Source organism: Clupea harengus, chromosome 5 (genome assembly GCF_900700415.2).
Source record: "Clupea harengus chromosome 5, Ch_v2.0.2, whole genome shotgun sequence".
In the NCBI taxonomy this organism is placed as follows: Eukaryota; Metazoa; Chordata; class Actinopteri; order Clupeiformes; family Clupeidae; genus Clupea; species Clupea harengus.
Genome location: NC_045156.1, coordinates 28,479,695 through 28,505,313, shown reverse-complemented (window position 1 = coordinate 28,505,313; position 25,619 = coordinate 28,479,695). Strand labels below are relative to the sequence as shown.

At 44.0% G+C, this 25,619-nt stretch overlaps 3 protein-coding genes across 3 annotated transcripts; all 3 read left to right on the top strand.

Annotated features, from left to right (window-relative positions):
• The first annotated feature begins 438 nt into the window (after positions 1-438).
• Positions 439-9,874, top strand: parp3 (poly (ADP-ribose) polymerase family, member 3). Its single transcript, XM_031568433.2, has 11 exons — positions 439-575; positions 1,584-1,785; positions 2,141-2,266; positions 2,395-2,574; positions 2,714-2,852; positions 3,643-3,866; positions 4,111-4,260; positions 4,615-4,701; positions 5,005-5,182; positions 5,914-6,057; positions 9,123-9,874. The coding sequence occupies exons 2-11, from the start codon at positions 1,612-1,614 to the stop codon at positions 9,290-9,292; spliced, it is 1,572 nt and encodes a 523-aa protein (XP_031424293.1). The 5' UTR covers positions 439-575; positions 1,584-1,611; the 3' UTR covers positions 9,293-9,874.
• A 213-nt stretch (positions 9,875-10,087) lies between these two features.
• Positions 10,088-15,914, top strand: gpr61l (G protein-coupled receptor 61-like). The gene is made up of 2 exons (XM_012832754.2): positions 10,088-11,002; positions 13,508-15,914. Exon 2 carries the CDS (start codon positions 13,596-13,598, stop codon positions 14,889-14,891), a length of 1,296 nt encoding a protein of 431 aa, XP_012688208.2. The 5' UTR covers positions 10,088-11,002; positions 13,508-13,595; the 3' UTR covers positions 14,892-15,914.
• A 5,100-nt stretch (positions 15,915-21,014) lies between these two features.
• LOC105904651 (caveolin-2-like) lies at positions 21,015-22,682 on the top strand. Its single transcript, XM_031568585.1, has 3 exons — positions 21,015-21,257; positions 21,725-21,975; positions 22,463-22,682. The coding sequence occupies exons 1-3, from the start codon at positions 21,015-21,017 to the stop codon at positions 22,611-22,613; spliced, it is 645 nt and encodes a 214-aa protein (XP_031424445.1). The 3' UTR covers positions 22,614-22,682.
• The last annotated feature ends 2,937 nt before the right edge of the window (positions 22,683-25,619 follow it).

The window sequence follows — 25,619 nt, the reverse complement described above, 5'->3', positions numbered from 1 at the left end:
TGTACATTTCTTTTACATTAGTGTTTTGTGTTGACCTTGATGAATGGCCAAGCCCTCTATACAACATTACCCGTCTGTATTTCTGTATTTGCAGGAAATAGAAATTGGTAGTACAAATGATGAGACACATTAAACAGATTTCTTTTCAAGAGACCTAATGAGGTATTTATTTAAAAAGACAAATACGGTCGACTACATCATCTGTACAAGGTGACATAGAGTAAACAATGTTACCCCGTGCACAATGCACAGTCAACATACAGTACAGCCCCATTATCTAACCTTGTTGTTGCTCAGAAACAAATCCATAAAAAGACTAGATAAAATCTTGCCATTGTGAGAGCTAAATGCATTGATTTGCATGCAGGCATTTGCCATATGCAAACAAAGGCGTGTTTTTTTTCAGACTTTACGGCTTTTGATTGGACACAGTCTGTGGGCTTGAAGACCCAGCAACTAAATCCAAAAACCGGAAGTAAGTTTCTGAATTAAGTTAGCTGCAACAGCCATTGGACAACCCTATTTTCAGGGCATCCGCCATAATAGTGTTCGGAGATCACCATTCTTCCTTAAAGGTAGGTGTGCATTTCAGCACATATCAGACTGCATATGAATCGCTATGTGCAGCAGAACTACATTACTGTTACGGGTGTAGCTCTCCGAGCTAGCTGAACGTCGCTTAACAGCTTGGTAACTCGGAAAATATGTAATACAAACGATAACATTTAACCAGGGAATCGTATCATTCGTGTGTTACAGAAAACTTCTTTAGGAAATGCTTATCAGTTTGTTTAGCTTTGGTGCAGTTTGCCTGTACGTATAGCTGTCAGTGCGGTTGTTGTGTAATGACGTCATACCGTGCAGGTCCAGACAAGCCCAGCTACTGACCAATCGATTCATATATTACGAGAAATCAGTAAGTCATCCTTCCTCGAGTCCAGCCAGACACGTGAAGAACCAAAGACTAAATATAGATAATACTGACACATAGTGCCACACCTTTTGGTAACTTTGTTATTGACATTATGTAATAGTAGGCCTAACAAACTCCAGAATTGTTTGAAGGATACTTTTATGTAAGAGTGACAAAAGAACAGAACTCGAAAGACTATGTGGCTGAAGACTTCCATTGAATTGGCAAAAGACAAACCTTGACACGAATAAAAGACATTAGCTTCATACTGTGAATGTCATGAGGTTGAATAAGTTCATGGCATGGCAGCTGCATACACTGAATTCAGCTAATATGCAAACATATGGTGTGAAATATGACAGATGGCACAGCAAATGACATAACTCTCTTTTACCACATCTGTTGCTGACTAGAAACCTTTTATTAGTTAAATAATGCCACCAGCTTTAGTATGTGACACAAGCCTTGTAAAACCTGTAGGCTATACAGTATGATCCCTTAGTTGGCCTGTGTATGATATTGTTAACCTGAGCATCACTATGACAATCTGAAGCTGACATCAAAACTGATGGTATGACATGGCCAAAACATGTTATCTACTGTTGTCTATTGCATTTCACATGTGATGAGCCATAGTCAACTAATGCTTTATATGGGCACAATGATATAGGCTTAGTTACTGAAAAAAAGAAAGAAGCATGCCACCAAAGAGAAAAGCAGCCGCATCCTCCAAGGCTCGGGGAAAGAAGATCAAGGAGGAACAAGAGGCTCCCAAGGACGCCTTCCAAACTGCCAAAGAAGCTTTGAAATCAGCAGCACCACTGGAGAAATCTCAAAGGAATGTTGATAGCCACTGTGACTTACCAGCTGAGGTGAGTGTGCTTCTACTGTGTGGAGGCTCTACTCTAGTATCATCTTTTGTTCTGGACAGAAGACATCTTCATGGAGATGGGGACATTTAAGTCACATGATACAGAAAAAGCATTTGTGTGAAATAATCATGGTAGCGCTTCATCACAAATGTTCATTTCAGATATGCGTGCATATACATATCCAGTCATTCAGAGTTCTGTATACTGATACTGTCCTTGTTGCCGAGCAGTTTCTATCTTGAGTGTTTGTTGGGCCAATTCATGGTCTCATATAGTACAGGCTATAAGGTGGTGTATTTTAAGGTAGTGATGAGAAAGCTAATCAGTGATCTTTGCTTGATCTGCTCCTTTACAGGTAGTTGAAGACTACGATTGCATGCTCAATCAGACCAATATTGGCAATAATAACAACAAGTTCTACGTCATTCAAGTCCTAAAATCAACACAAGGGTACATTTGTTGGACAAGATGGGGGAGAGTGGTAAGTTAAATGCTTTTTTCTAGAATATTGTTTTTTTTTTTTACAACAAATGAAGGCGCTAGAGAAGAATTCCTTAAAGAAAGTCTGAAGTTTGAGTCACTGAAGCCTGTTGCCTTTCTTTTACTAAGGGGGAGGTAGGTGCCTCCAAACCTGGTCACTTCCCAGAAAAGGAAAAGGCAATAAAAGAATTTGAGAAGAAGTTTAAAGAGAAAACAAAGAACAACTGGAGTGAGCGCCAGACTTTTATCACTTACCCGGGAAAGTACACCCTGATTGAAGTGGATGGGGATGATGATGCTGAGGTGAAGGTATGGACCCTGAGTCATTTGGCTTTAGTGGTGAACCAAAATCTATTTTTGAACTGGTCTTTATGAAGAATGGCTATTTACTTGTGTTAGGAGACCTACTCTGTGTTTGGTTCCTCTAACGTTCTAAGTCATTGTACAGGTGGATACTGTTGATGCGGCCCAACCCAAAGTGCCAAGCAATGCCCTTCCCTGCACCTTGGATGTTCCTACGCAGGAGCTGATTGACCTGATCTTCAGCAAGCAAATGTTCCAGGAAGCCATGGAAGCCATGAACCTGGGTGGGAACCCTCTTTATTGTTTTAACGGGAACGCCATGGAATGCCATGATCCCTTTATGACAACACCCCACCTACCAACCCCACCTACTACCAGTTTAACAAGCTTTGAACTTGGAATTTTGAAATGAATGTATTCAAACACTGCCTGTGTGTGTGAATGTTGCCTAAATGCAAACATTCCATAGGTCAAGTGCTCCTTTACAATGCAGTTGATTTTTCTTCTTTCATAATTAAGTCACTGCAATTTCAGCCTTGCTATTCCACATAAAGCTGGAAAGATAGTAACAGTGTTACTACATTGTAAATGTACACGCCAGCCCCAATACCACAGTGTGCTGCCAATAGTTGGTTGGTTGGACTGTAACAGAGTTACCTAATCAGCATCTGGTCGAATAGCCAGCGTAAAAATTATTAATCAACATTAGTGTTGTACCATATGTCACCAGGGTAAATGTCACTATATATCACTATTAGTATTAGTGAAACCAGAACCTGAGTAAGCTTTTCATATTGTGTGTGTAGTCTACTGTCGCTTAAGATTATGAACAAAGGCTGTTAATGCTCTTTTGCCTTCCTACACTCCTATATAGCTTCAATGGCTTTACCACTAAGTTTCCTGATTGGTCAATACAGACAGACCAAGTCTTAGCTGTTGAGTACAGAGGCCAGGCGAATGGATATTTTTTTCTCTATTATCCTGATTTCCTGTCAGAATGAAAAGCTAGGTATCTAAACTATTCAACTAAAATCCCTCTTACAGTTGACAATGTTCTGATGTAAAATCACACAGACATCAAGAAGATGCCTTTAGGAAAGCTCAGCAAGAGTCAGATTGCGAAGGGCTTCGAGGTGATAGAAGAGCTTGAGGCGGCGGTGAAGAGTGGCTCTAACCAGAAGAGCCTGGAGGAGCTCTCGTCCCGCTTCTTCACCATAGTCCCCCACAACTTCGGCCGATGTAGGCCACCCGTCATCATGGATGCCGAGGTCATTGAAAAGAAGAAGGAGATGCTCCTGGTAAGATGGTTTTGCCCCTGCCTTTTGTTTATCAAGAGCTGCCTGTCCAGTTAGTGGAATGTTAGAACCATTGAGACACTATTTGGCCCATGTCAAATCAGGAAAAAAAGCACTGGAAAAAAACATAAACCTTCAAAATCATAAAAATCTTTTTCTGCTCGTCAGGCAAATCCTATTGATAACCCAATTCTTCTTTGTCTGTTTAAAAATGTTTAATGGAATGTTTATCTGACATCTGTAATAGGTTCTTGCTGATATTGAAGTGGCCCAGAGTCTGCAGGCAGAGTCGGGGAAGCCTCAGGAGGTGGAGACGGTGCCTCATCCTTTAGACAAGGACTATCAGTCTCTAAATTGCACCCTCAGCTCATTAAAAAGCGATACAGAGGAATTTAAGGTAGGAATTCACATATGTATATGTAATGATATTTTGTCAAATTAATTTTGATATGGTCATGGGAATGTGAGATCTATAGACACGCCATTCCAATCACCTGGCTGTTAGCTAGTTAGCTAGTTAGCTTGGTAGTTTTAGACAAAAACTATAAAGCCACTTTAGTGGAGCATTCAAGATTTTTTTTTATGGTTTCTACTTTGTGGGTAGATCCAAAAAAAGTTTTTCTGTACAGGGATATTGTTGATATTATAACCTGTTCGAAATGTCTAAATGTTTGCTACTGATAGCTGAAACACATAAAGGTCCTCTGCAGAAATGACCTTAGGCAGTGTAACAATTATACATCTTATTTAGGTCATTCAGAAATACTTGGATGCCACAGCAGGACGCTACAGGAATCCTGAGATTGTGGATGTATGGAAAGTGGACAGAGAAACAGAGGTGAGGATTGGGCTTTTCCACAGGCCACAGCATTTCTGTGCCACGTGGGCAATCAGGTGGGTCACTAACGCCACCGCAGGGCAATCAGGTGGGTCATTAACGCCACCGCAGGGCAATTAGGTGGGTCACTAATGGCCGGAGGGAGAGCTGTTGACCTACCAGCTGATTTCACCAGGTGGCACCTCTTCAAGCAGGGGACAGAATTAGCCACTTTGGACAGTGTTTGAAATGATTGCCTGTACATTATAGGCACCTTTTGGTTTACATTCAATCAGTTAGCATCTCACGCCTGAATGTTCACAGGCCAAGCGTTTCAAGAAGCATGACCATCTGGAGAACCGGCGACTTCTCTGGCACGGCACCAATGTGGCTGTGGTGGCTGCCATCTTGAAGGGCGGCCTGCGTATCATGCCACACTCCGGAGGCCGCGTGGGCAAAGGCCTCTACTTTGCCTCTGAGAACTGCAAGTCAGCCAGTTATGGTCAGTGAACAAATCTTAAGCAATCACACCCTTGACACGTTGTTCTGATACTGGGAAAATCAGGGATAGGTATTAGCTTCAAGCTTATTCTCCACTACACATACATTGCTCATGTCAATTAACTAGCATTCAACTTGCTGCAAATACAGTTTCAGATGATGTCCACCAGCCCTGTTTTCATGCTCTCACAACACATGTCTCCATCACAGACTGACCCTGTTTTTGTGGCTTTCATATGCGTTTCACACCACCTTTTACCCAGTAAATAGACAGCACCATATATTTCAATATATCGGCTATACGTTGTTACAGCACTCACACTTTCACTGCTGTTTGCCCCTCCACCCCTGGCTCATTGTTTACAGAGGTGAATGAGATTAATTGGGCTGATGAACAGATCACTTGTTGCTGTCGGCTTGCACCATTTTTCATATCATCTAGTACAAACAATAAATGGCCCACATATTTCTTCACAAGAACTGACAGGGGAGCCATAAAGAAGCTGGTAAAAATCTGTTGTACAGATAATATATGTACGTGGAACATGGAACACACACACAACTCTCATATTGTCACACGCGTCTTCGTGGTGCTTGAGGTCCTTAAGTCAACATATTCACTAAATATTGTTACGTTACTGACACTTTAGACATAGCAATCAGATATGTTATTTTTGTATGAAATGGTCTGTGATGCCATCCCCTTGATGTGAAGGTTTTTGCTCTTTGCAGTCTCTACTTCCCAGGGCTTTGGATTGATGTTCCTCAATGAGGTGGCCTTGGGTAAGGAGCATACCATCACCAGTGATGACAGTTCCTTGAAAAAGCCCCCTCCAGGCTTCGACTCTGTTGTGGCCAGAGGCTCCCAAGAACCAGGTGGGATCACATGACCATACTCCTTCTCCCCAATAGCAGACATAATTTACAGTGATCCATCCAGTTCCCTAGTTGCCTGATATGGATGTGATGTGGCATCCCCTGGGCCAGAGCCTACAAGCCTGTGCTCCAGTACACCTCCCACCAATCACAGATGCTCCAGTACACATCCCACCCAATCACAGATGCTCCAGTACACCTCCCACCAATCACAGATGCTCCAGTACACATCCCACCAATCACAGATGCTCCAGTACACATCCCACCCTAACCCTAACCCACCAATCACAGATGCTCCAGTACACATCCCACCCTAACCCACCAATCACAGATGCTCCAGTACACATCCCACCCTAACCCTAACCCACCAATCACAGATGCTCCAGTACACATCCCACCAATCACAGATGCCTGGATGGGCCTCATCACTGACTCATGTCATGACCAAAGTCAATGTGACATCATTAAGTAGAGAAGTCAATCATTTCAGTGGTATAATTGATCTCGACGTCCAAATCGAATGTTGTCCATCCCTTTGTCTTATCCTGTAAAGAAGCTTCATTCCTCAGACACATGCATGTGCACACTGTCTTAGGGGCATTGTGCAGATCTAGAGGAAGTGATAAATTAGCCATTTATTTACATGGCACTTGCTCAGGTTGCACATTCTGCCGAGGAAGTATGCGAATGAGACGCCTATTGTTGCTTCACGTATAGGCAGTTCCAAAGTACAACACTTGAGCCAATAAACTGACTTGTATTTAGAGTTCCAGTAGAATCACAGAGAATCACTGTGCTGACCGCCATGCTGATCAGCTGAGGAAGCATGCTGTTCACAAGTATGTCTCTGATTGAGTTCAGATAAGATCACTGTCCTGTTGAACAGGGCTTTAAGTGCTTTGAAGGGATGCATTTCTTGAGGTAACTAACCCCTATATAACAAGGCTATGATGCTGAGAAACATGTCAGATAGAGAAAATGACATCACTGCAGATGAGGCTCATCCACTCATACATTGGTCAGCTGATCAGAATCAGAATCAGAATTCTTTTAATGGCCAAGTATATTTACATATACAGGAAATTATCTTGGTGGTTGGTGCATAGGACATAAAACACATAACATAACAACAAAATAGCAAAAACAAGAATAAAAGACAAATACAGAATATTAGATAATAATAAATAATTGTGAATTGGAATTGGCAAACCCAGAGTCAGTGTGATGCAGGGGGCTTGTTTGTGAGCACCACTGCCGTGGGGAAAAAACTGTTCAGGTGGCGCGGTCTTTATAGCCCGGAACCTTCTGCCAGATGGGAGTCTTTGGAATAGGTGGTGACCGGGATGGGAAGGATCAGCGATGATCTTGCATGCTCTCTTGCTGGTCCTGGAGTGGAACAGGTCTAGGAGAGACGGCAGGTCGCAGCTGACATGAATTATATCCTTGCTAGTCTCTTAGCCACCTAGGCTCATCACAGGCACTAGTAGAACCTGGAGAGCAGCACTAACCGTTTCAGTTGATAACAAGTGTAGCGCTCCCTTCGCTACTCTAAGTGATTAGCTAAGGGAGAATAGCTTAAAGTTCATATATATCTAGTTAATATTATGGGTCCCTGTTCCCTTGTGAATATAAATAAAACCCAACACAATGGCTTTATCTAGCGAATTATTATTATTATTATTATCAAATATCATATATAATACAAACAAACATTTAGAAAACTGATTCATAAACTCATAGTTGCCGACAAAAGGTCGCTTTCAAAATTAATATACACGTTGATAAACAAAACATATACCCACTCCAACAAAGCTACAACTAACCTGGTAGGCGGTTAGCTTACCTGTTAGCTAGCTACAATGTTAAAGCTACCCCAAAACACACCCAATGTCCCCAACGTTACCGTAGCAGGTAAACACTCTCCTAACCCCCAAACGTAGCAGGCCTGGGTCGTCGCTAGCGTGCGTTGTGGCCGAAAACTTACTGGCCGCTTCACTATAGTCAGCAGCAAAAAGAAAAGACGTCACTCTACCTTGGGGTGGATGAATATTCGCCGACCAGTATGTGATTTCTCCGGTCAGTATGGATTCTCTCTGGTTATCGTCAGTGTCCCGTCAGGGATTGTTTTGCCAACAAGCCCAATAGTCCACACAACGAACGCAAAGTCCTATGGAAAAAACCGTGTTGCCTTCCTTGTCCTCCACGTCATACCTGGGGTTTCCTCTCTCAGGATTACAGACGCTTTCTTCCCTCTCCCGTTCTCACCCAATCAGCATTAATTAGATCCTCCACCAATCAGCACTCACTGACATAACTGGTTACTCGCCAGACTAGCACAGAAAAGATTAATAAGCAGTGTGGTATTTGCAGTTCCATACATTAAGCGAAACATATCAACAGCAGCAATAGAAACAATAAAACACACAACAGGTAGCAAAATAAATATCTTATGACAATAAACATATGTATTTTTAACCCTGTTACACAAGGATAATCCATATCAGGAATGCTGCCTCCCTGCCCTCCTCTCTTTCTGTCCCTCACCTGGGCCAGTCTCAGCCAGAGGGCTCTCCCCATTGGAGCTGAGCTCTGCCAGTCTCAGCCAGAGGGCTCTCCCCATTGGAGCTGAGCTCTGCCAGTCTCAGCCAGAGGGCTCTCCCCATTGGAGCTGAGCTCTGCCAGTCTCAACCAGAGGGCTCTCCCCATTGGAGCTGAGCTCTGCTCAGGTGTTCTCCCTGTACAAAGGGAGTGGCAGGCTAATGACGATAATAAGCAATCATGATTGATATTTTACAGGAATATACAAGTTGGAAATGGCATTATTTGACTTATAATAAATACCACAATACATTTTAGTGGTCTACATCATGGGGAAGTCTGAATATTCCCTTTACTGCCAGATCATAATGAAGGTTTACTGTAAATTGTAAATTGTCCTGTTTGTACATTTCTGAGTCCATTTCTATAAATACATTTCTGAAATATGTAATCACCATGCTGTAGGGCCGATGAAAGACTGCTGTCATTGTTGTTGTTTTCTTGTTGTTGTTGTTGCCTTCATTCAGATCCTTCCAAGGACATCTCCATCACTCTGGATGGCAAGGAAGTGGCCGTTCCTCATGGCCCTGCCATACCGCAGTCTAAATACGATGACAGCTACTTCTCCAACAGCGAGTACCTGGTTTACCAGGAGAGCCAGTGCTGCATGCGCTATCTCCTCAAGCTCAAAATGTAGCGAGCGCTCTCGTCCCAACACAGGAGAATGAGGAGGAACATCTTCAATTACCTGCTCTGTTTTCCAGTCCTCTGTGCCTTGCCTCTTCATATCTAATGATTATGATCATTATTTTTTATTTCATTTAGCTACTGGCTTAAGTGCAATATTTACCTGTGTTAGCTCACTATGTCTTCCAGCAAAGCCTGGTGTGTGTGAAGGATGAAGAGTTATGTATCTCACTGACATGTGTTCTCATACTGCTCCCTGTATAGTCAAACTGAATACTGAGCAAAGCTTACAAAGTTTGATGGTATATGGCTGCTTGATATTTGTCTAGCCTTATGCTGAATGAAAGATAGTTCTCTCTCTTTTTTTTTGTAATTTGTTGTGGTACAACAAGTTTGCAGGAAGACCTATACGATTGTATGCATGGGTTTATGCTTAAGGGTTGTGTGATGTATAATAGAGTTGAATCAACCTGTCCCCTGATGACACCTGAGATGTCTGGTTCACAGTGGTAAGTTCATGGGGTACCAGAGAATGCTTGTTCAAAGAGACCTGAAGATGGCACTGTTGAGGTCCATTAAACTGTTAAACCAATGTGATGCCGTCTGATCAATCCTTAAAACCAGGACTGGATTTTTAGCACAGGAATCACATTCTGCAGTCTACATCAAGCTATGTTTTCAGTTTAGGAACTGTGGAGCAAACTCCATTTAATGTGTGTCTCTGTGTAACCTCATCTTTCTCATGTGATGTCAGTGTTGGGGCCAGTGGGGGGAGGGAGGGGGGGGGGGGGGCAGAGCTCTCACATGTTGCACTGTAATAGCATTCCTCTGGCACCAGGACATTAGGTCATAAAACATGTTTTTCATGCACTTACCAAATGTATGCATTGTACTGCACAGCGCCGGAGTAGACAAAATGATTACGTGACTGCTGTTGATTAGTGTGGCACTGTCTTTGAAGTTGAGATTAATTAGTGATGAATAGAGAATATCTATGTAAAGTTAGTATTTTCATCAAATTCGTCGGCCCCCGAAGCAGGGAACTCACAAAAAATGGCTTCCATAATAAATTTGCAGTCATGAGCTTGAAATTGGTATCAGTTACTTGGTGCACTCTAGGACCCAGGGGACATCTGGCTGTCAAGGGGACAGAGGAGCATGTGTCTATCTGAGAGAGGAGGAAAAAAATCACCAAGGCACACAATGTGTGACAGTCACTGCCATACACAGTGGTGATCGGTGAGGGAAGAGACGACGAGAGATGAGGGGAAAGGGAGAGAGAGAGAGAGAGAGAGAGCATCTTCACAGGTCCCCCACACTTCCCCAGGGTTGCAGGCGTTCTCCTCGCTGGTGTGAGTGTTGATCAACACAGCAGTGGGCTTCTCCTCCTCCTGGCTTCTAACCTTATCTGAGCCTGTCAGGCAGAGCCTCACAGATACCAGCATCAGGACAGGCTTTGTGTGCCAAACCATCCTAGGCTGCTGCTGCTCAGGCCCTCACCGTGTGCCTGGCTGAGGGGGCCATCCGGCAGAGCCGTCCTCTCTGATCTTTTATCACTCCAGCGCAGGTACGCCGCTCAGCTCTGTGACCATACGGCCAATGGACTGACCTTGGGAAGTTTTCTTAACCTGGAAAAGAATTGGAAACTTCACTCTTAAACAGTAGCTTTTCTGGACATGCGGAACCTTGCAGTGCTCTCAAGGGATAGGAGATGGGAGAGGTAAGAGAATGAATCCATCTACGTGTTCCAGTAGACACCAATACAGATTACGCCTTGGCCTTCAGATTGTTGTTTACCAAATAATACAAATATATACAACATAATATACAAATGATCGTGCAACATTCATACTGTGCTTCATTCACGTTTATGTTGTACACTGATAATGCATATAGAATAGAATAGAATAGAATAGAAAAGCCTTTATTGTCATTGTATTTATACAACGAAATTTTGAGTGCTTCTCCTGTTGGTGTGACGAGGGACAACATATAACACAACAACAACATATAACATAACAATACTACAACTATCCAAAAACAGTAGGAACAGCCCCCCAAAATATATATATATACATTAAGAGTAGAACAAAGTGCAGTGGCATAGACTAAAGTACTACAATAAATACATCAATTAATACAGCTTTGTTTATGCACATGTGTAAGGTGACTGAGATGGTATGTGACTTGTAGTCAATAAAGTGCTTAGTGTTTAGTATATATAGAACATACATTGATAATACATATAGAAAGGATATTCTCATTATGATTCTCACATTGTCACATGCTATTCACTCTTCCTTTTGGAGTATTATTTTGTATGAAATGTGAAAAGGTTCAAAGGTTTCCTTTTGAAGAGGTTTTTGTTTCTCTGGTCAATATGTTGTCACAAGGGTCTGTTGTATTGAGCAGATGTGTGGTGGCAACTGGAAAGCTAGAGTGGCCTTGAGAAAGGCAGGTCATGGGTTGGAATAGGATGACCTGGGGACAATCATGTACGAATCATGTACGACCACATCACCGAGAGGAAGAGACCAACCTACCCACTCACATTATTGGTTACAGAAGGTCAATGACCCTTCAGTGCGAAAACATATTATTCTAGAGCCGGGTGAAAGCAATTGACAATTGACTGGAGAGGGAGATAGGGTTGTTTTTTCAGTTCCCTCTTGAGAGACACAGAATAGAACACCTACGGTGTCTCCCTCTGGATTTGGCCTTGATGACAAGATAAAACATGGGCCCATTGATCAACCTGTGGACCCTTATGCATTAGAGTGCCGTATTCTTCACGGAGTTGATCTAAATGGTAAATGGTGCTATGAGCTTGAAGGTAGCACAGCATTTGCATTCACAGAGTTCTGAAGGCCGCATGCTTTTATTGTTAGAAATGATTCAGAGGATGAATATCTTCGAATATCAAGCCAGTATTAACGTGTGAAACAGTCAGCCAGAAATCCAGTAAGTATTACATATTTTTGGCAGTAATGTTCTAGATGATGAGCTAAACATGAGGCCACACTTACATAACATAGATATTATGGCTTTAAAAGACAACAAGCCCTCCACTGTCCCCTTGCCTGGCCGAGATCATTTACATTTATGAAGTACAAGTATTTTATTCGTCACATACAACAAATGTAGTGAAATGTAAAAAGGTCTATGCTCCACACTGCGCAAAAATAAAATAAAATAAAATAGAATAACACATCAGAGTTCCACAGAAACACTGGCATATATCACATCAGAGTTCCACACAAACACTGGCATACATCACATCAGAGTTCCACACAAACACTGGCATATATCACATCAGAGTTCCACACAAACACTGGCATACATCACATCAGAGTTCCACACAAACACTGGCATATATCACATCAGAGTTCCACACAAACACTGGCATACATCACATCAGAGTTCCACACAAACACTGGCATACATCACATCAGAGTTCCACACAAACACTGGCATACATCACATCAGAGTTCCACACAAACACTGGCATACATCACATCAGAGTTCCACACAAACACTGGCATATATCATAGAACAGAATATATAGGTACCATGGATTGTTCATGCATAGGTGACATCGTAAATTATTGTAAATTATTCATAAATTAATTATTATAAATAATGTATTTATTTGGTGTGCAAATGAAGGTCAATAAAACACCGTGACCATAATTAACTACTACAAAATAATAAGAATAATGAGTAATTTTCATGTCATGGTAGACTTCAAAATAGCACCCAATGCCAATGAAGTATCAAAGGTATCATTCTTATCTTGTGTAACAGTAACTGAACTCTTCTCACCCATAACCATGTTGTCCTGCTCAGGACATCTATTCTGCTTGTCTGCCTCATTCAGCGTCCAATTTCATCTCACATTGTGCACTTCAAACACTTTACGTCTCTCCTAGATTCTACACCAAAATGCCAAGTGTATTTCAGCTATGGAATGGTACTGTAAAATACCCCATACCATCATTGAAAATACGCAAAGTAAAGATCTGCTCTAAGGAGAGCTGTCTATTATACTAGACGTTAAATCTCTTTTCATATAGATAACCACACTTTTCTCTGGCTCACCTGGTCCTGTAGAAAGGCTTTGCTCAAATGGAAGTTAAAATATATATATTTTTAAATGGTATCATGATATTTGATTCATTGCCAGTGGTGGAAAGTGTTTTCATTTAAGGTTTTTTTTTATTTCCAGGTATCCATCCAAATAAGTGTTGAGCAGGGGATGTGGAGAGGGAAGCACTGTGATGGGGGCGTGTGAGGCGCTGGCCATATTCTGAACAATGGAGAATGCTGGGGCCGGTCCAATGCAGAGCCCCGTGACCCACCCCTCAGTGCCAAATGCCACGTCCAGCCTGTGGGTGCCCACGCGCCCCACGCCCCCCAGCATGGAGGTGGTCACCACCTCCGAGTCCCAGATCAAGGACCTGGTGGGGCTCTTCTGCATGGTGACGCTCAACCTGGCCGCCCTGCTGGGCAACACGGGCGTCATGGTGGCCATCGCCAGGGCCCCGCACATGAAGAAGTTTGCCTTCGTGTGCCACCTGTGCGCAGTGGACCTGCTGTGCGCCGTGCTGCTGATGCCCCTGGGCATCATCTCCAGCTCCACCTACTTCGGCACGGTGTCCTTCACGGTGCTGGAGTGCCAGGTGTACATCTTCCTCAACGTGTTCCTCATCTGCGCCTCCATCCTCACGGTCACGGCCATCAGTGTGGAGCGCTACTACTACATCGTGCACCCCATGCGCTACGAGGTCAAAATGACCCTCAACCTGGCCGTGGGGGTCATGGTCCTCATCTGGGTGAAGTCCATCCTGCTGGCCTTGGTGACGCTCTTCGGCTGGCCCGCTTACGGCCACCAGAGCTCCATCGCGGCGGCCCACTGCTCCCTGCACTGGAGTCACAGCCGCCTGAGGAAGGTGTTCGCCGTGCTCTTCAGCGTGCTGTGTTTCCTGCTGCCCGCCGTGGTCATCTTCGCCGTCTACTGCAGCGTCTACAAGGTGGCGCGCACGGCCGCACGGCAGCGCGTCGCCATGCCCACCTGGGCCGCCAGCGCGGCCAAGAGCCGCTCGGACTCCATCAGCAGCCAGACCACCATCATCACCACCACCACGCGCAACCTTCCCCAGAGGCTCTCCCCGGGGCGGGTGTTCGGCGGTGGGAAGGCGGCCCTCACGCTGGTGGTCATCGTGGGCCAGTTCCTCCTCTGCTGGCTGCCGTACTTCGCCTTCCACCTGCAGCTGTCCCTCACGGCTCCGCTCCAGAGCCCCGGGGACATCGAGGAGGTGGTGACCTGGCTGGCCTACTCCTCCTTCGCCGTCAACCCCTTCTTCTACGGCATGCTCAACCGGCAGATCCGGGAGGAGCTGGTGAAGCTGCGGCGCTGCTGCACCAGCGGGCCGGTGGACCTGGGCGCCTCCAGCCACGAGGGCTCGCTCCAGGAGAACTTCCTCCAGTTCATCCAGAGGACCAGCAGCAGCAGCGTGGAGAGGGGCTCCAGCTGCACCCCCTCCAGCCGCAGGAACACGCTGGACCAGGGGGTCAGGATCCCTGGCCAGATCCCAGAGGAGTACGGCTAACAGGCTGGTTGTGACATGTTGTTTTTGATGTCACTGAATGCCAAGGTGCCCACCAACGTTTTGTTGGGATTCGTTCAGACAACCAATCATAGGTCACACAGGACATCACAAAGTTTGCTTCATGTGAATTCTTTTAAAACTCTTTCATGAATCTGACTTCATATGTGAATTATGTTCAGAGCATGTTGTGGAGCGCTATAAAGCAATTCTACATTGAGGACCTCATACTGTAAAATCTCTCATTCACCCAAGGATGAAATGTGCTGTCCTATATAAGACACCGGGACCATTTGATTTTTTTGTGCATATTATCATAACCTTTTAGAGCATTAATATAGCCTGTAGAGTATACTGTTCACAGACCAAACTGCCAGCTAATATGCAATTCCCCTGTAGTAACACTGTTATTCATCCATAACAACTATCAGCTCTCATTATGTTTACCTCTGAACGAAGCTTTTCTTCTCTGATGAACTGAAGTTAAACATTTGATTCATTTAAACTATTACCACCTCAGTGTTCAATGACTAACCAAACACTGTACGTATCGCAAGGGAAGCTGTTTCTTAAGGAACATTCAAAATGTTTCTTTTCAGACGTCACCGTTGAGATGAATTGAAACAAATATTATGAACCTGCTCTAAACATATGAAATGATACATGTTTTATTTATTGATGCCTTTGTCAAACACTTTATCTATTATTTATTAAACAAATATAAATGAAAGACAGATATGTAGTATCCCTTATAAATGTCAGCAGCCCCCTTGCCATCTGTTCCCTATCACCAGTGCTGTTCCCACTCCCACGCTGTAGTGCTGAGGGCCTGTTTAGGAGGATCCCTGACTTCAGAGGTGACGCCAGCAGTCTGACTACTCCCCACTGGCCTTGAGCGCGACCAACTGCCTAGCTAGGCTCTGCCTCGCATCAAAACTCTGAAAGTGGAGGGACAATGCAAGGCCCCTCTTTCTAGTTTCAGCAGAAGTGTAGGGCCTATGTTGCAAATCAGTCTCCCTGTTTGCATGTGTGTGTGTGTGAGTGTGTGTGTGAGTGTGTGTGTGAGTGAGTGTGTGTGAGTGAGTGTGTGTGTGTTCATGTGTGTGTGTGTGTGAGTGTGTGTGTGTGTGAGTGAGTGTGTGTGAGTGAGTGTGTGTGTGTGTGCAGTGTGTGTGTGTGTGTGTGTGTGCGTGTGTAGTGTGTGTGTGTGTGTGTAAGCTGCTGAGGGACAGAGGAAATCATTAGCGAGCAATGAAAGTGCCCTGAGAGATAGTACTGTGTCATTTTATGGTCCTTTCCTATTTGTGTAGCACCCCTGGTAAATAGAGACCCAAAATCTGGAGCATGAGCGTTTGTCCACAGCAAACATTGATGATGGCCTTCTTGCACTCTTTCTGGCGTCTTCAGCCTTACCTCAGCATACGCGGCCGTTACATAACTTGGGTTGTATGCTTTGTCCTATGGTTTGCATCACCTGTGACCGGTACACAGTGTAGAGGACAAAGCTTAAACTGGTGTGGGACACACACACACACTCTCACTCACACACACACTCTCTCTCTCTCTCTCACACACACACACACACACACACACACACACACACACACACACATTTCCCCTGCAGATTACTGGTTCATCCAGGGATTTACCCTCCACAAGCATGAAATGAGAGAAACCCTCACTGTGATCCTGGATTATCAGACAACTTCACTATTCACAAGTCTCTCTCTCTCTCTCTCTCTCTGATGATTTAAATGTTTTTTTCCTAATTCAGTACATAATTCATAAGTCTTACTTTCATAAATGTGTGCTGCTGGGGGTCTGCATGTTTAATGGGTTTACAGGGACCATCTAAACATGTATAGAAATGTTTCTATTCTATTCTAAAACCTATTGGACCGGAAAATCTCCATGGGTTTTTGGATTGTGCCTTGAAAGCTTCTTTGTTTTACCACTCATAGAATACTGAATCATCATATAGTCAAACAATACATTTTACTACATGTTGCTTGACATAGGTTTTTGACTTACACAACTTTAATTGACAGTGGCTGTGACAAAACAAATTAACTGGTTTCCCCCAAAAATTACCTATTGTTTTTGTGTGGCTTTGAACTTCAAACTGTGTGTGACATTTCAGTTGTTGATTAGATCTTGTGATGTCCAGATGTAAAAGGTTGTTGTTGTTTTTGTCAGTGTTTCAGACAGCTCCTTGGAGGTGATTGATCTGGACGCGAGTGTTGCTATGGTTACTGGCTGCTGTTGTTTTTTGTAAAACAGGCATCTAAGCTTTGGGTTCACCTCTACAGGCAATAAAACAAATTGAGACATTTTAGACACCAGGAATTGTGTGTGTGTGTGTACGTGTGTGTGTGTGTGTATGTGTGTGTGTGTGTGTGTGTGTGTGTGTGTTTGTGTGTGTGTGTGTGTGTGTATATGTGTGTGTGTGTGTGTGTGTGAAAGAGAGACTGTATAATGTGATCAGGCATTCATAAACTTGAGTGTCCCTATCAGGATCAAAACAGAGCCAGACCAAAATAGCAACTGATTGGACAGGAGACATTGTGCTGAAGATTAAAGGCAAATGATTAAAGGGAGAGATAAGCAGTGGATGACCACACAGAAGACTTGAACCAGCCGATCCGTTTAGGGAGCAAAGCCAAGTAAAGCCATTCTGATGTTCCACGGCTAAAGAAACAGCTGGAGAGGCAGGTGTGACTGGCGGAACACTGCACTCTGAATTCGCATATCACATCCACTTAAGCCGCGGGGGTAGCCAAGGGGAAGCTCTTCTATCAGGCATTTGTCTGAGAGTTTTAAGTGGATCACCGTTTTATCTGGGGTGCGTCTGTTCATTTTTCTGCAAAACTGTGCTCATGGAGTTAATCATTCTCAGCCGCGGGTTAGTGTGTACTGTACTCTGATCTTACAGCTTTTAGACCCTCAGTAGCACGCGACCTTCATGTGCAGACGTCCTTCTTGGCAAGATGTTCAACTGAACCCCAAGTGGGCCCTTTTGCTCAGCTAATTGTTTCTAATTAAGGAAATGAGTTGAGTGCTCTTATTATGGCCCAAACTCTGCACACGGTTCAGCTTGAGACTGACATTGAGCTGTATGTGGGCACCGTGCAGGTAGATCAAAGGATCACGCCTTTAATGCACTCAGAAGTGTCAACAGACTGAGACCAGAAGAGAGTGTATTTCTCCATTAGAGTGGTAGACACAACAGGGAGCCATCGGTATAAGGTGTATTTCCCCATCAGTTCCTTCAATCAACACAACAATCAACACAATAAATTGCATGCAACAATGAACACAATAAATTGACCGTCTAGATAATATTAATCTAGTAGACAGTGGTAATAGGCTATCAATAGCACATGTTGAATTGTACTGCTCATTGTCACCAGATGTGATCCACCATCACTTCCTGCGTGTCTTAAAGCAGCACAATGGAGGAATTGCCAATCGGTAACGAGATGCTAGCGGCTAAACCTAGCGAAACCTGTTGAAATTTGATTACTTTGACATTATGACAAACTAGTGAGTCAACAACTTTTCTAACACAGTCAAACATTCAGCAAGTGCAACACAAGACAAAGCAAGACAGCAAACAAGTGACTTACTAGTCCGGCAGAGAGTAGTACCCGGGCGGCTTCCCGAAACCTACATAGCGCAGTAATATGCCTACGGACCCTGGTATGGCAATAGCACAGAGGCCATTCTCCATATTAAACGTAATTGTAGCGCCCCCATTTTTTTTAAGCTGTTATTTTAAGGTAAAATTGCTATTCCTAACCCTAACACTGAAGTACAATTGCTACATAGCCTACTGTTACTTTAAGTGATATTTGTGCGTTATAGACACCACCCCAATCATGCCATGAAACATGTAAGGTTTCTACCGGTGGTTTTCCTAGTGTTTCAGTATATTATAAATGTTTCTGGTCCTTCAGTAGGTGAAGCTGGGTGGCCTGTTGAGCTCAACTGCCTCAAAATGTCCCTTTTAATGGTGTGTGATATTATCAAATAACAGCTTTGGATGTGAATATCAGGAGTTAAAAGAAGAAAGCAGATTCCTGACTGGGTAAACTGACTCCGACCTGTCCCAACCTTTTCCCCTGGGCTATCTGAGAGGGATTAGCATTTTTTTTCCAGCAAACTGAAAAAATCCTTCCCCACGAACACAGTCAAGGCTGACACCGACTATTAATAGAGCAGGGAAAGTCATCTGGTAATGGGTCCAAAGGTTGAAGAAAGCAGATTTTCCTAAAAGCACATTGGGAAATGTAGTGTGCCTGTGCAGGTCAGGAGAAGCTGTCATCAGTGTATAGGCGGAGACACCATCCATCCACACGGCTTCCCCCCACCGTGGCTGTTTCTGCTTGAACTCTCGGTGGAGCCTCGGTGACTGACGTGGTGATGAGGTGCGGAGCCCACTCATGGAGATGAGAGCCTCGCTGAGGTCAAGCAGGACTGAAGCCTGAGCGCACATTAATGGAGCTCGACGCTCGGTTGCTAGGGTGCCACAATGCATAGACTGACAGTGACCAGTCTCCAAAAAGGTCACTGACACATGGAACTGACCAACCACAATGATTGAAAAAAATGGGTTCTAAAAAAATTTCTTTCTCCATTTCCCCTTCCCAATTATTTCTTTTTTGACGATCTGTCCTTTGTGCTTCTTTTTAGCTCGAGCTGATTTGTGATGTGTGTGTTATTTACATGATAATACTGGAATACAACAACAACAACAACAACAACATAAAGAAGAATACTTGTGGTAACCCCTGACAACGATGAGAAATAAAGAGAATACACAGAAATAATAACAGCCTCCAGAAGATGGAGGACAAGACGCATAACCACAAAGGGGAAGGGGCGTTTAATGAGGAGACGTGATCCATTCAGAGGAGCGGGAAGTGGCGAGGAAGCTTTGGACAGCGCTGAATCGGTGGATGCTATTATCTTTTCGGCATCTGCCAGGTGATGGAGAATGTTTTGTAGTCGTGCCGAACACAGGAACCGATGGCACTTGAACCCTATTCAACCCACTCATAAGCTGCATGATTGAGTCTGTGTGTCCTTGCTCTGACCTTTCACCTCTACACAGTCTGTCATTTGCTGAAGCAGAGATGGAGGACTACACAGTGTCTACACACAGCATTTCATCAAAGATTCAACATTACAAATTACAGTCACAAAAATGAAAACGCATATGTTTTAGTATTGCTCTATCTATGCCATCAACAAAGTAGGATTGTCATTTTGTAGGGTGGAAGGCAGTCTTGATGTGTATATTGAGGTCACAAATGGAAATCAGTGTGTGTGTGTGTGTGTGTGTGTGTGTGTGTGTGTGTGTGTGTGTGTGTGTGTGTGTGTGTGTCAGAGAGAGAAAGAGAAAGAGAGAGAGCGAGAGCGAGAGTGAGAGTGAGGGAGGTGTTTTTTACAGGGCTTGTAGATAGCATGATCAAATATTGAACCTTATTCCAAGCTTGGCCAGCAGAGAGTGCTGTGGAGCTTAGGATGAGGTGCAGGCTGAGTCGGCTTTCAGTGTGGAATAGCCAAGCTGCCACAGACATAGAACCATCAGCCCTATTAGGATACACAGAAGCCGAAGCACTTTGCTTTTGATCATCTAAAGAGGGATGTAGTTGCAGTAAATCACCGCAAAAAAAGGATTTTAAACATCATGACTTAGCAGAATGTAACTACATTTGAAGCAATAAACAGTGTTCTGTGAGAGATGTCTGATATACTCACAAACTCCTCCTGCACCAGTAGAAGTATTTCACCATCCTCGAGGTACATGCTCAGCCGCATTATGTTCAGGACACTAATTGCTTTCCACAGTCTGGTGTTTCTCACGGAAGCCCTAATGAATTATTGGAGCGGCTCGGCGGGCTGTGTCGTGAGTGACGGCAGCTGTGAGCACAGAGTGGCACATTCTGGAGGGCAGTGGACTCATGCTTCCACTATGTCCCACTCTGGTGTGAGGGACCTGGCTCTCTCAGAGAGAGAGACGAGTGGAAATGACCTCTGTGAGACTAAGCTGCAAGTCACCTACTGGTCTCCTTAGTTGCCTTCCCTTCATGCCTGATCACCAACGCCTCAACGCACGCAGCCATGGACAAGACGGACTCTCCGGTGGAGACCAGGATTGACCTGGAGTGCATTGAGCAGCAGCTGGGGACGGAGCTCTGGGAGCAGCCAGGGGTGTACCCGGCCGCAGAGGCAGAGACGGCCCTGGAGGAGCAGAGTGAGGGACAGGGGGAGGAGGGCACTGACGGAGACACCACGTCCTCTCCCAGCAGCGTCCAGGTTCTGGTGAAGGACAGGGACCCTAAGGGGGTCAACAAATGCCTTAAGGTAATGTACCTCACCTCCCACTGTAGCCAATAGCCATGGCAGTAACAGAATAACAGTGTTGTATTTATTGTCTAAAAACATGGGGAATTAAGGTATATTGCTGACACAACACAAAACAGAGCCAGGGTTATCTTTTAGCCTCCTAACATAGGATAAAGCTTGTAACTTGGTAACTTGGTAATTATGAGAGGCTGAATAGGCACTCGAGGTATGGAGCTATAGTGCCCTCTAGCTGCAGATTACAGCACTACAGGTTTTGGTCTCATTTTTTATGTGACTAGATTTAAAATGATGTTTCTGATCTCAGACTCGGTTGGTTACTTACTGTCGTGGAATAAGAAGCCCCTGATCTGGGGAATGTGCACTGTGTCTCTCTCCCTCAGTCAAGCAGTCTCATCACTGATAATCATCGCCTCTTTCTTTGGCATTTCCATCAGGAACAATCACTGTAAATTCTCTAAGGCAAGTTAGAGAATAGTTCTTTGCGATTCTGTGATCACGGCGCTGATGGTAAACACCTGTTCCTACAGGTCACCTTTGAGGACGTGATTGCGGAGCCGCCGTCCGTGCGCAGCTTTGATAAGGTCTGGCTGGGGAGCCACGCCACGTTTGAGGTGTCGCGGCTATGGTTCTACCGTCTCATATCTCTTCTGCTGGCTGTGCCCGTGTCACTGATTGCAGGCATTCTGTTTGCCATCCTCAGCTGCCTTCATATATGGTGAGCTCAATTTCAATGAGAGTATGAGATTAAACAGAGCTTTTTTCTTTGCTCTTAATACATGGAAATAGAATGCAAATGGAAAAAACTCTTCAGCTAGAAATGCTTTTTTGCTGCATGCTAGTATAATGAACGGAGAGTTTTATGGGTTATTACAGAAAACAAAATGGAAAATGAAATATTTTTGGGTGAGAGACTGTATAATGGTGAAACGTGAGAGACTGTATAATGGTGATAATTAGACGGTGGAATTAACAATAGCTCGTTAATAATCGAACAGAAACATGTGTGGTGACGTGTTAAGAGCGTGTTTCTCTGCTCCTTTATCATGCCTGTTGTGATGACAACACTGACTGACATTGACTGTGAATAGAAAACAGGCCTCGGCCTCGGCAAGATTTCCATTCTAATTGCATTTCAAAGCCACATCCCCTGGCGACTCAAACACACCTCTCCTCTCCTCTCCTCTCCTCTCCACTGTGTCCAGGCTGATCATGCCCTGTGTGCAGCTCTTCCTCATCAACATGCACTGGATCAAGGTGGTGTGGGGGAGCGTCCTGGACATCGCCATCGCTCCTCTCTTCAGCAGCGTGGGCAAGTGCTGTGGAGCTATAAACATCCACCTGGCCAAGGACTGAAGCCCTGCACCCCCTCTCTCTCTCTCTCCCTCCGTCTCTCTCTCTCTATCACTCTCTCTCTCTCTCTCTCTCTCTCACACACACATACAAACATACAAAAACACACACACACACACATACACATACACACACACACAATTATGTTATATAAACCACATTTATCACGTATCAGAAATCCTGTAATTAAGTGAGCTAGTTTCTTAAATTGTCAATCTTAGTGAGAAATGACTGAGCCATGGACATCAAACACACTGCTAATGTCAGGCTATGCCTCTGTAGATAAGAGAATATTAAATAACATCGGCCATCATCTGCTGACTTATTCATGGACACTTTAAAGGCAAAATGTGATCAAATGTCTAACAGATCTACTGTACTTTGAGACCATTCTTTTTGAACCACTGCAAGACTGTTAACTTTTGAACATTTCTTGCCGTTCAAGTGTGACATAAAACTAGGGGCTGTCCTCTGGAGAATGACCCTTCTCTGACCTCCAAGTGCAAAAGCCCATTAAAGAAAGTTTGTGAAACACCTTTGCAACCTCTAACTTCCAGTGTCAATTACACATTACATACGCGGATGCACACACACGCACACACACACACACACACACACACACACACACACACACACACACACGCTCAACCATACACAAGGGAAGTTCTAAAAGGGGGTGAAAGTGAAATTGACCCAGCTGACAACAGGTGGGTGGTCTGATTGGGTGGTCAGTGGAGCATGCTGACCAGATAGGAACAATGGCCAGTCCAACTTCCCCATCAGACACGGAGAGAATAGATCGAGCTTGAGAGGACCAGGCCTGAAGAAACCCCTCCAGATATCCTCCCGAGCAGACATGTCCTGGTCTAATCGAATGAATTTCATCCCATTTCATTCTGTTATCTGTATTGTTTTAGCTCCAAGACGTTTACATTTGAGATTTTATTTAATCCACACATTTATTTTCTGTGTGTGTTATTACTTAAGATATTGTTGTGTGTTAACTTAATGTTGACTTACATTATTGGTCTTTGTTTACTGAGGGCTAGATAGGTGCTCTATACCCTTTCCCAAGGGTCCGTGACATTGTTTTTCAGTAGCAATTCAGTGTGGTAGGCCTCTGGGTTCTGTCCTTAAGGGAGTGCTAAGATTGTGAAGGCACATACAGTAGAGCTACCCACAAACTATGTGATAGTTCTGTCCAAAGGACATACTGATTACTATGACTTTGCATTTTGTTTACATTTTGTTGGTGGTGAAAGTGTTTTCATGACATCTCTCCTCACTCTTTGACAGTTCACACACAGAACAGCAGGGATAGAAGTAAAGAATGAAAGCATCTATTATTATATTAACTGTTGGAAAATACGAAATAATATCAATGTAAAACAATAATAGCAAAATAAAATTCTGATAATGAATCTCTCTGTCTCAGTCTGCCGGTCTGTCTGCCTGCCTGTCTGCCTGCCTGTCTGGTTATTTGTGGCTACTAGTTAAGAGACAAGAGCGCCTCTTCCCAGCTCACTTTACTGTATTGACATAAACAGCAGACACACACATACGCATGCTTATCCTGCCCTCTGGAAGATATTTCTGTAGCCTTCTCCCTGCGGGGCCGCGCCCCACCCTCATTCACAGGCCCCTGGCAACGTTTGTGTAATGAGGTTAGCTCAGCTCCGCCTCGGCCCATGAGACATTCCTCCGCTCCCCTCGACTCCTGTCGTCTCTCCTCAGTCTCATCGAGACCCTGATTATGCCCAATTTGCCTGCATTAAAATGTAATGTGATCCCATGAAACCCAATCAGTGGCACTTTGACACAGCACAATTACTGTTGCTATTATTGTCACGATGACACGTAATGTTGCTTAAAAAGGAATGAATTCATCAACCGTTAAGGATAAAGCGTGTTCTGACTAAACACGTGTGCATGTTGCCTCTCACTGACAGACATGCGGTGCACATCCATGCTGTGTGGTCAGGTAACATGCATCAAAGGTCTATTAAGAGAGCGGCAGAGGAAGTCTAAAGATTGAGTTTAATAGGTGGTTTAGACTTATCATGAGTTATGTCTCACTATGGTCTCGGTTTATCCAAAACCGCTATTTTAAGACCAGGCTCATTCCAAGCAGTTAAGATAAACCTAAATATATTTTTAATTCCTCCTACCTCCAGATTTATACTGTCTCTATCCGGAAATGGCCTCTTCTTCGGATACTGCTGGCGTCCTCCACTTTATAATGTAGTGGTATATGACTTCTTTCGGGGCTCAGTAAAGTTTGTTCAGGAAGAAGAACGGGTCTTTCTGTCACCAACTCTTCATTAAAAGTGCTGAAAAGGAGTCTGGTTCATTTTAGAAACAAGCAGTCCAGCAATCCATTTCATCTACAGCTCAGGGCACTTTCATTTATCACTGGTCCAATGTAGCACCGTCAGACACGACAAAGCACTAACTCAGGGAACAGTCAGCTGAAATCAAAGGGACATTTCACAATAACGTCTACCTGAATAGACCGAATACCTCATCAAAGTTGTGGCAGAGAGTTTTTCATGAAACCCTCATGTTTCATAAAAACAGTGTCTGCCAAATCAGCGACGGCAAATCAGTGGGCGGTCGAGAACAGATCATCAATAAGTCCAATTTCAGGAGGATCTGTTGATGAAGAAATATTGTGGGTGTCGTATTCAACCGAGGTTCCACATAGGTGGGGGTGAATCATTCATCAGTCTTCGAGCTGCTGCATATAGGCCTGTCAGGGATGCCACTGGCTCATTTCTCAAACCTGGATATCGGCAATCACCATTAAATACCTCAGGTTTTATTATACAAACCTTTTAGTCTTCAGATTTACTTTAGATAAACTTCAGATTTTCAACCTCAACCTGAATGTTCTTCCTTTGGGATGAAATAGTGACTAATGAAAGTGTCTGTATAATAGCCTATATAAGCCTGCTGTAGTGTGAAGGATAGTGACATATGCATTAGTTCCTGAGTCTAGGAGTGGACTGT

Bases quoted from the DNA above. Each gene is read 5' to 3' on its own strand.
- LOC105904651 (XM_031568585.1), top strand. From the start codon at position 21,015: ATGGACAAGACGGACTCTCCGGTGGAGACCAGGATTGACCTGGAGTGC. The intron at 21,258-21,724 runs GTAATGTACCTC...CTCTAAGGCAAG, and splicing joins GGGTCAACAAATGCCTTAAG to TTAGAGAATAGTTCTTTGCG. The intron at 21,976-22,462 runs GTGAGCTCAATT...CACTGTGTCCAG, and splicing joins CTCAGCTGCCTTCATATATG to GCTGATCATGCCCTGTGTGC.
- parp3 (XM_031568433.2), top strand. From the start codon at position 1,612: ATGCCACCAAAGAGAAAAGCAGCCGCATCCTCCAAGGCTCGGGGAAAG. The intron at 2,575-2,713 runs GTATGGACCCTG...GTCATTGTACAG, and splicing joins ATGATGATGCTGAGGTGAAG to GTGGATACTGTTGATGCGGC. The intron at 6,058-9,122 runs GTGGGATCACAT...GCCTTCATTCAG, and splicing joins CAGAGGCTCCCAAGAACCAG to ATCCTTCCAAGGACATCTCC.
- gpr61l (XM_012832754.2), top strand. From the start codon at position 13,596: ATGGAGAATGCTGGGGCCGGTCCAATGCAGAGCCCCGTGACCCACCCC.